General features: G+C 43.6%; 1 protein-coding gene across 1 annotated transcript; it reads left to right on the plus strand.

Annotated features, from left to right (window-relative positions):
- The first annotated feature begins 747 nt into the window (after positions 1-747).
- Positions 748-1,776, plus strand: LOC136003026 (2-oxoglutarate receptor 1-like). Its single transcript, XM_065658299.1, has one exon. The coding sequence runs from the start codon at positions 748-750 to the stop codon at positions 1,774-1,776; it is 1,029 nt and encodes a 342-aa protein (XP_065514371.1).
- The last annotated feature ends 9,361 nt before the right edge of the window (positions 1,777-11,137 follow it).

Consider the following 11,137-nt stretch of genomic DNA (forward strand, 5'->3'; position numbering starts at 1 on the left):
TTCAAAGTTGGATGAATTTATTCTGGTGTTTCAGAAAATTTCTATCTAAGACTAATGTCTAAGAAAAACACCATTTACAGGAAGCAAATTTACATAGCAACTAATGACAAGCCTAAAAATAACTTATTTCTTTGCAACATCAATCTTGTTAATAAACTAAAAGAATGAAATATTCCTTTATCAGTTGTTTCCAAGGAGCAGGGAAAAAATGTTAACCAACTCCAGTACCAAAAAGAATATGAAAACATTTCAACATCTGCCCTGTTTTCTGCTTAATTAACAAGGATGCAAACAGCATTTATGGAGCAGTTACATTTTGAACATTCTTCTCTATACTTTTGATCAGTAGCACAACACGACTTGTCTGTCCTTCTGCTCCACTTGGCCCCCAATGACAGCAGAATGTGAACTTCATATACCAGGGGACACACATCACACTGTGGTGTCAGGAATCCCTTACATAACAGCTTCATTGTGCCCATCCAGACTCTTCTGTGAAAACATGTATTTTAAAATAGAATAATATATTTCTCTATATAGATATGAGAAAAGGCCTCTAGATCAGCATGAATTCTCACCAAAGCACCAAAGCCTTTCCTTATTTGATAAAGGCATCTTGATAGTGGCGTTGATGTGAAGTTGAAAAGAAATGTGTAATTCTTAGTTGTTTTTAACTGGCGATGGGAAGGTCTTATCTGTCAGTGAACACTAAGCATTTCTCTCCTCCTTAAGCACTAAGAAAAAAACATGAATACAAGTGACGACTTAGCCAACCCCACCACCTGGCAAGACACTGAAGGTGATTTTCCCAATTGCACTGACGTGGAAGTCGGTCTGAAGACTTTGTACCTCCCTGTTATGTACAGCATCATCTTCCTGGTGGGCTTCCCAGGAAACGTCATTGCAATTTGTGTTTACAGCTTCAAGATGAGGCCTTGGAAGAGCAGCACCATCATCATGATGAACCTGGCACTCACAGACCTGCTCTACCTCACCAGCCTTCCCTTCCTGATACACTACTACGCCAGTGGGGAGCACTGGATCTTTGGCGAATTCATGTGCAAGTTCATCCGCTTTGGCTTCCACTTCAACTTGTATGGCAGCATCCTCTTCCTCACCTGCTTCAGTGCCTTCCGCTACGTGGTGATTGTCCACCCTATGAGGTTATTCCACACCCAGAGGAAGCGGTGGACAGCAGTGGCTTGTGCAGCAGTTTGGGTGATCTCACTGGCAGCTGTCAGCCCCATCAACGTCTTGATCTCCTCAAAAGAGGAGGAAAACAGATCTTTATGCCTAGACCTTACCAGCTCTGAAAACCTGGGCACAATCAGGTGGTATAATTGGCTGCTGACCACGTTTGCCTTCTTCTTGCCGTTGCTGATGGTGACTCTGTGCTACACGCTCATTATTTACACCTTGGCTACCGGGCCCCAGACGCAGGCTTGCTACAAACAAAAAGCTCGCAGACTCGCCATCATCCTCTTGGTGGTCTTCTATGTGTGCTTCCTCCCCTTCCACATCTTTCGGGTGGCTCGGATTGAACTACGGCTGTGTCCCGCCAGCTGTCACGTGGAGAAGCAAATCCACTCCATCTATATCATCTCTCGGCCACTGGCTGCACTCAACACATGTGGCAACCTGCTGCTTTATGTCGTGATTGGAGGTAACTTCCAGCAGGCCATCCTCTCTCTTTCAAGGTGTAAGTGGAGCAAATGTGTCCAGCAGCCTGGGAGCAACAATTATGTGACCAAGTCACAAATCACATTGAAGTTATGAAGGAATACCAGCAATCCCAAGGTGGCTTCGGTGCAACAAGCTCCTGCAAAGGCAGCTGTGTTGATATGGTAGCAAGAATTGCAGCTGGTTTCCCTCTCTCCCTGCAGTAAAGCACTTGTCAAAAAGCTGTCTTGGGAGCAACCAAAGAACGGGGAGACAAAAGAAAATACTGTCAGCCACCTTGAAGGTGGAAAATAAAACTACTGGACTGGGCTGTTTCCAAAAACATTTGGGAAGTGCAGTGTTCTCTTGCTCCAGGCTTGGCCACTGACTACAGAAACATGGAGAGCTTAGTCTGAACATGAGAACAATCTCCATTGGTTTCAGAGTTGTCACTGAGGTAGTGTTTTGTTTGTTATAACCCAAGCAAACTACAGCATATATTGTCATGGTTACTGAAATCTCTGAATGACGTACTTAGAAAGCACCTAGATTAATCAGATGTTTTAAAATGAACTGGAGCTGATGAAATTCATCACAGGGCACCGAGGAACTGAATGGTGAAATCTTGGAGCTGGCCAAGGGAAGGATGAGAGGAGTACCGGAGGAGGCCATACATGGTGAATGCAAGGAGATATCTATATATATATAGATATATACAAGGAGATAGAGATAAATGTAAGGATATACATATGTGGAAAAATGAAGGAACAAGGAATTAACAGTCATGTTAATGTCCATCTCAGAAAAATACTGACACAAACAATCAGATTATAAGTCTGCAGAAGACAAATCCAGGTGAGTACTAGCCAGTACGGATCTATCGGCTATGTACAATCCTAGATCATTCTCATTTCCCACTACAACACATTAACAGGCTCATACATGAAGAAAAAGACGTCATATATCTTGACTCCAGAAGGAATTTTGACGCTGTTTGATATGACACTCTTGTGTGTAAGCTAAAGAAATGGTCTGGTGGAATCTTTTTTGCTGGTTACAGAGTTTCACTCGGAGTGGAGAAGCTAGTGATTTACTATCAGTAGGGGGAGCCACTGAGTGGCAATTTGACCAGTCTGTCCAGGGTTTAGGGATATTTAGCGTTTCCATTAACAAATTGGATGATTCAATGGAGTCTGGTTATTATATTTGCAGATGACATGAAGCCGAGAGGACAAAATTCTGTTGACAAATTGCAAGTATGGTTGGAAAATGCACAGGATGCTATTAGACAGTGACAGGTGCAAAGTACCATGTTTAAGCAGAAATAATGAACTGTGCAAACACAAAAGGAGAAAAAAAAAAACAAGTAGCGGTTTGGGAGAGAAAGATCTGTGGTAATTGTGAATCACAGGCTGGTCAGAAGCTGACAGCTTCAGTGGGCTGACAGTATCTGCTGTGGGGAAAGAAAAAAAATAAATAGGCAGGTGCCATGCTGCCATTATTCTTATAAATAAGAATATAATGTACAAGACGCGTGAAGCAGCCCTTCCACCCTTAGCAGCGTTGTTACCCTCCCGGCTGGAGCACTATGTCCAGCCTTGGAGGCTGCCTGTCAGGGAACGCACAGGTGAGAGAAGCGTAGTAAGAGCACTCAGAGAAATTACTAGAGGGAAAGGAACCGGACAGAAAACCAAATGGTTTTAAAACTCCTCAAGAGCAGTCAGCAGAAAGGACCTTCTTGCAGGATGGGTGATGAAGGACAGGAAAGGACAGGAGAAGTCTCCACCCATGGGTGTCCTTAGGAGCAGGCTAGCCAGGTGCTTAGCAAGAGGGACACAAGCCTGCCTGGCCTCTGAAGGTCCCTTTTGGCCACCAGGCTTTGCAATCAGGCATATGTTACTGTCAACATTGGCGCTAATGAAGCAAGCAATGCCCAGGAGCATCCCCAGTGCCGGAGCTCATCCCATTGCACTACCATGGCTTGGGTACCACACCTACAATGGCACTGGAGTGTTTTAATTTGTGGAATTCGAAATAATTAATTTAGCACAGGCTCAGACATCAGGTACACGTTTTTGAAGCAGTGCCACAGGCCTTTTGACGTTTTCTATTTTAGATTGTCCTCTTCTGTCAAAGCGTGAATTTTACAGGTTGCCACTAGATGGTGATCACTCATGGACAAGCTACCTGTTTTCACTTATGCATGTTTGATTCAAATCCGCAAGTTACACAAATACACAAGACAATTCACATGGAATAAACATTTTCTGATCTACATTAATAATATCCCAGCTTCCCAACATTAGCAAAAAGTACAAAAACACTGGATAAATTCTCTTCCTCTTCCATATAAGTGAAAACACAAGATGTGTCTACCACTTACACATTCACAACTGAAAGAGTGGATTAAAAAATATCTTTTTTCCTCTCTCAGAGCATTTTTAATTCTTGTTCTCAGAAGCTCTTCCTTCTCAAGCCCAAGCCTAGCTTATCACACACCAACAGAAGCTCTTAAAATACAGCTACACATACAATAAAAAATGGAGCGGCTAAAGGTAAAAAGTGTGAAATGGAAGTATTGAACACTTTCCATCTCTGGCAGCAAGAGTGGCAGTCCCACAGTTTCAGTGACCTGGAGAGGGGCTACCTTTTTGCCTCCTCCTCCTTTCTTTCCTTAGCTGTTGTTTGGTTGCCTTCGTCCTATCTCACCTGCTCATCCACCACGTCTCCTGTTAGTTTGGGCTAAACTAGCTGATTTTAAAGTGCCCAAGTAGGTAAGGGAATGCTCCATAGTTTGCTGGTTGGGCAAGAACCTCCAGGAGAAGGGAAGTCACGTCTTCCAGTAGCACGGCTGGATCTGGAAAAGGACAAAAGCTTAACAGTAAATTTTTAAAGCATTCAAGGACTGCTCAGGTGTTCTGCAGGACTGAGAGATCCTTACCTCATCTGACTCATTCCTTTTGTTTACTGTGAAGGGTGACATCTCGACAGCTTCTATTTTCAGCAGCTGTTTAGTGCTGAAACAAGGAGAAGTGTTTCAATTGCGGCAAACAGGAGGCAGTTTCCAGGCTCTGTACACAATGTGACAACACAGCTACATAAATTACTACACTACTGCAGGCTAATTCGCAGCACAGGAATGTTCCAGCAACCAGGATCCTGTCAAAAGTCTCTGTTATGTTTGTCCGCAAAGACTGTCATGTCAACCCAAGTACCTACCAGCGAGCTGCTCTCTGCCTGGGACTACAGAGGGACAAAAAGAATAACTTTGTCAGGGAAACGGGGTTCACACCTCTCATGGGGGATATCAGCTCCGATGATACTGAAGAGGAAATTTTGGAATTACCAGTTACTTGTGTAGACATGTCGAACCTTATTTCTAATGTGGCTGCATCTATCCACCTTTCAAGCAATTCTACGCCATACTGAACGCCTGAGAAGACTGCATGTAGGGTCAAAATGAATAGCATGGTGAACAGTTAGTAGAGAGAAAGGCTAAAATAGCTTGAGAATGGGCTACTTCAGCCAGATCTGTGTTGGATAATGATGTGAGACTAGGCTGCAATTTTACCCCAATGTAATAGTACCCACTGTTGGGATGCTGCTGCCTTTGCTGTATGGTGTAACTGTAGGGTAGGCATCTACCATGTAAAGTGAAGATTAGTGCCAGGCTCACCACTGAGTCACTTAGGCCTCAGATAGATGTTGTCATTTTGCTGATAAGGCTAAGCTAGTGGAGTAAACGTTGAATGACAGTTTCCATCTGTCAATATTTTGTACTCTGAAAATCTAGGTTGAGCGAACCTAAACTTTAAAGTAGCAAACAACAAGTGAACACATCATTACTCAACTCCCACCAGCCCCAAACCGTATTTGCCTTTCCCTGCCAGCAGAAAAGGAGAAGAGATGTAAAGAAAAATACTTCGTGTGTGCCCTTAAAGCTCCCTTACGTTTTGTGACACTAGGGGCATCCAATGGTGCCACCTGATGCCACTTCAATGTAAAGGCCATGCAAATAAGTCTAGGAGGGGGAGAAAGGTTTACCCTAAAGAAAGTGTATTTCAAGGCCTGTTTTCTGAACAACTACTGAAAAAGAGCAGTATTTTTTACCAAGGTGTCTTGCTGGCTTGGTGCCTGAGCTTACCGAGCGCTGCAGTGCAGAGCAGAGCAAGTTGGACATCTTCTAAAGCAGGAGAGAAAAAAAAGTTGCTGCTTTTAGTCAGAGGTGGACTCTGGGGCCCAGAATGACATTAAGTAAAGTTGGTAAACACTGAGTTAAGTGTCTTTCCAAAATAAAATTTAAAGTTGAAATGCTGATTTTTTAAAACACACAGAGGCAACATGACTTTTCAAGGCTGCTGCAGGCAAGTATAATGCAGAGTTTGTTTGATTCATGATTGCTAGAACCTTAAAAGACATGTGAATTAAAAGGTATTTTATCTTCTAAGATCTCTCCTCAGTTTCTTTGCTCCCCAAAATGGTTGATATCACCGATTTCTAAACCAAAAGAGAGGTGGTTGCCTGTAGTACTGGTGATGCTCTCCACTCTTACAAGGAGAACAAAGTTCTGAACTGCCATTTTTTTTAAAAATGGGGAAGTACATGTTTTGCCAAATTACTTTATAGATTTCCTTTTACTTTGTAAAACAGTTAAAAAAGATAAGGCAAAGAAGAAAGACATACAACTTTGTGAACAGACAATGCCACATTGAATCCTAACCAAGCGAGACAGAACATGTACTTCCTGGAGACATCTTCCTTCACCTGTTTTCATTAAATATGGTTGTATTACCAGCACACCTCCTGCTACCAAAGCTAACAAACATGATACCAGGTTATTCAGTCCTTCCCTCTCCCTTCAACACATCCAGCTTGCTGCTCAAGACCCATCAGCTTTTTGGGAAAATGATTAGGAAATAAATTCTGTCCTTTCTAACAGTTCTGCTAAAATCTTTGTGGTTCTTGTTTGCCCCTGGTTGGTATGAGCTAGTTGCCTGCATCTCAGGGTGCTTTCCAGAATTGCCGTGCGTCTGGCAGAATCTGTATTTTGTGCGTGGATCTGTGATAAGATATTTTGGTATTATCGCAAGAGCACCCTGTGAAATTCTTACCTCTCACCTCCAATTTTCAAGGACTTTCACGGTGCCAGCCACCTTGCAAAGCAACACCCTGGACCTGCAACTAGAAAATGCTTTCTCTGAGGGTGCCTGAAAGGGCATCCAAGGTAAAGTCTCCTGTCCCGCTCTTGTTACAGATCTGTTAAGCTGGGCAAAAAGGAGGTGACTTGGCACAAAGTGGGGAAGCATTATGGGGGGATTTATTTCCAGCCCCAAATGATTCCAAAGGGGCAATTTTCCACTGAGCGAGCCAGGCTGGCCCGATCACTTATGGCTTCAGCAACGACGAAGAAGACCTATCAGACAGTGACATACAAATGCACTCTGCAACAATTTCAAGCAATACATCTTTTTGAAAATTGCCTTTTCCCTTGATACTTTTTATTAACGGGAAGTTATCTTAGCAGGCAAGGCAGCAGCACCTGCCCACAGGACTTTCTTCATATTTACCTTTCTGCTAGGAAGTTGCTCTGAGATATTTATATATTGCCCCTATTTTACAGATGCTGAAACTGAGGCACAGTAGAGTTAAGTGACTTGCCTCCGGCCACAAAGCAAATTAGCAGCCAAGCAGGGAAGAGATCAGTTCCCAGCCCAGAGCTTTTACAAAGTACATTTTAGGCTTAGGGTAAGATTTTCAAGGGAGTCTTGATTGCTCAGTTGTGTTATTTCAGTAATAAAAGTTGAGTTAGAGCAGTTTCTGTGCTACTCGGGCCCTGGTTCCTCTTCAATGTCATATTCTGCATCTGTGGAAGGACAACTTCTGTTTTCCTTCTGAGAAGGTGTGGGGCCAAGTTGTTTCACAGAATCACAGAATGGTTGGGGTTGGAAGGGACCTCTGGAGATCATCTAGTCCAACCCACCTGCTAAAGCAGGTTCACCCAGAGCAGATCACACAGGAATGTGTCCAGGCGGGTCTTGAATGTCTCCAGAGAAGGAGACTCCACAGCCTCTCTGGGCAGCCTGTTCCAGTGCTCTGGCACCCTCACAGTAAAGAAGTTTCTCCTCGTATTCAGATAGCATCTCCTGTGCCCGTTGCCCCTCATCCTGTCCTTGGGCACTACTGAAAGGAGTCTGGTCCCATCCTCTTGACACCTACCCTTGAGATATTTATAAACATTGATGAGATCCTCTCTCAGCCTTCTCTTCTCCAGGCTGTTTGGTTACCACTGCATTTGATCTCAAACAGGAGCCAGTAATTTGCTGTATTCATCCCATTTACAGGTTTGTGTCAAATATTTCTTAATTTGCAGGTTAACACAAAATATTAGCAGCATACAGGGAAAAGTTCCAGGCTGAAATGTGTGCATCACACTGCAGGTCAAGAATTTTTTCTCCCTGGGATTCAAAGGTCAGAAATATGTTTGATAAGTAGTAAGCTGCCTTCGCCTAAGGGACAGGGTACCACTGCTCATCACATGCGTATGTCGATGCTGGGAGAGCACACGAGTTCAGCTAACTCACCTCAGCGGTGGAGACAGCCTCTTCCCAGCACACCCTAGTTCAGGTCCAGCAGCCCATGTTCTGCCTTCAGATATGGATGTCAGCACTTTTCTTCTACTGGCAGAAGGGCAAATCAGGTTAAGATACAAACAGATCATACATCTTCTAAATTTCCGTCCTCATTTTGACTCAACATGATTAATACAGCTAAACTTACTTATCAGAACTAAATATCTGGCCAACAAACACCAGCGAAAATCTAAATCTGTCCCTCTGCCAGGAAAAAGTCCTAGCAAACATAGCACCCATCCTTTTTTTCCCCAAATGCAAACCTGAATCTTGGGGGCTGGGGGGTGTGAGAAGGACAGCAATGGGGCATCGTGTTTGCTGGACACACCATGAAGATTGGTCCTGCAGGAATTCCAGGCTGTGCACAAAGGGCTCCAGCCGCCCGAGCTCCCGCAGCTCAGCTCTGCAGGTGCTATAATTGAAATTCCCACTAGAGGGTAGACAAACCTCTTCCATTAACAGGATCACTCTGGAAAAGCGTAACTTTGGAAAAGGAGATCTGCGCCGGAGAAGCAGCAGAGAGTAAAAGGAAGAACAAAACGGTGTTCATACCACCTGTGAGAGCAAGGTGGGAGCATTAGTCCGACTTTCTCTAAAGAAACACAATCTCTGGTTTATACTCCTAAATCAAATACAGCTAGAGTGGCTATGTGGTTATAAACATGTAAACCATAAATCAAATACAGCTGATCTTGCCCCTATGGATGTTACCTTACAGTGATAGGAGCCAGTTAAGCATATAAAACAGTTTGAAAGGATAAATATAAGGAATTAGTTTATCCAGTTTGGGGCAACAGGGAATTCACCCCCTCCTGGCTGCCTAGCCAGAAACATCAAACAGTGGATTTCTCTCTCTCTTTTACTGCAGGAAATAATGTCTTACTTTTTCTCCTTGCACATTTTTCCATGGCAGAAGTGCAGACAGATTTATCTGAACCTTGCTGCAGGAGTGGAAAGTATGGCTGTAGGCATCAACACATCTTCCTCTTCTTGCTCTCCCTGAAAGGGCAGCTCATCTCCAGGTGAGCCTGACTGTCTCAAGGGGCTCCTTGCTTTGCAGACAAGGGCACTGGGAACAGATTTTCTCACCACACATCCTACTTCTCCAAAGCACGCTTTCACACTGATTCAACAAGCCCAATGTTATGGAAGGCAAAACAATTCAGAGTTTATTTTCTAGTTTAGTCCCAGATCTACAAAGATGGCCTAAGACCCAGAAGCATCACCTATATGAGCTAAATGCCATTTTTGAATGCTAAGTAAGGATTTGATTCGATCTTCTTAAATGTCACTTGTTTATGCTGACAGAAGTAAGAACCAAAGAAGGTCTATCAAAGAATCTCTCAGAGGCATTTCTGCAGCCCAGACATCTCCCACAGCTAGCGTAATTAAAGGCTGAATTCACTGTACTTTGAAGACAGGCATGGCAATGTTTGCTACCACAAGTGCTGCATTATCTTCCCCCTAAATAGATGTGGGTTTTTGAAAGGGCATATTGTCCCTCTGTTCTAGATGAGACCCACCTGCTGGTCGCACATAGACTTGTGGGTGGCAATGACTCTCCAGTCAAGTGAGTTGATGAAACTGAGACGTGGCACTACAGGCAGAGTGTCACATCAAAGGCTAAATAGGAGGTGCACCTGGAGAAGGGTGACATTTGTGACCCTGATGACCAAAAGAGAGGAGCCCTTCAGGCAGCAGCGTGTGTTTTCACTGCATTAGGGCATGTGAATCCATTGCAAAGAGGTTTTTACAGCACAATATTGGAGCGAAGGAAGAAGCATTAATCCTGAAATACGGCCATGCCGAATTAGCTTAAATTATATATTGCCTATCTGATTTGTACTGTAAGGTGTGAGTGGTAGCTCTGTGGGATGCCAGTATGGGCTAGGGAGAGGTATCTGGAATTTAACACAAGGCTACATTTGATGTCTACTAAACTATTTCAAGAGACCACATTTCTCTACCCTATGATTATCAATAACTCTACCACCTGTCCTCGCCATGATAATTGGGAGAACTACTTTAAGCGATACAGATGGCATGCAAAAATCTTCTATCTTCATCACTCTGAAAAAGTAATATTCTATTGAAGAAAGAGTTGTCGTTATACAAAAGTCTGTGACAGCAGGTGAAATGTAGAAAACCTCTCTTGCAGGGAGTCAAAAAGCTGGATTTGGCAGGGAGCAGATGGATCTTGGCAGCTGCGCTCTTTCACCAAGTAGTTGCCTCCGGGGAGCAGTTGATGTTAAATCTTGTGCAAAATTTCCTTTTCTTTCATGAAATAAAAATATTGAAATACAGAGAGATGACCTTTGTTCTGGGACCCTCTTACATGTTCACTTTCGAGGCCATTAGAGAAATTCAAGGCCGTTCCATTGGCTTAACAAAGCTTAAACCACACATCTAGCTTCAGCTGTAGATTAAGTCCTCCTTGTTGCTGTCTTTCTGAGGTCCACAAAATTTGTCATCTAATCAATACAAGTTTCCACCCTCAACCTTTCTGCTCCCAGGTGGATGATAGAGGCTTTCATACTAGCACCCCTATGTTGTGAGCTAGAGATACTGAAGGGTGGCATATCAGCTTCCCAATCAGATCTTCAAATAACAAACTATATCACTGCTGAACCCCTCTTTCTGTTGCTTTCACATTCCTCTCTAGTAGACAATTTATCGTCCTCCACCCTGGCATGCAAAGGCAACACAGATACTTTACTGTCACTTAGCAAAGAGATCAGCAATTCACCCTTGCTGTCCAGGCAACGTCAGCTCAATGCAGCTGCTGTCTTGTTAGTGCTGAGCATTATCTGTGTACACCCAACACTGGGGAGGCAATTAGGAAAAATTCC

This window comes from Caloenas nicobarica, chromosome 1 (assembly GCF_036013445.1).
Source record: "Caloenas nicobarica isolate bCalNic1 chromosome 1, bCalNic1.hap1, whole genome shotgun sequence".
Classification (NCBI taxonomy): Eukaryota; Metazoa; Chordata; class Aves; order Columbiformes; family Columbidae; genus Caloenas; species Caloenas nicobarica.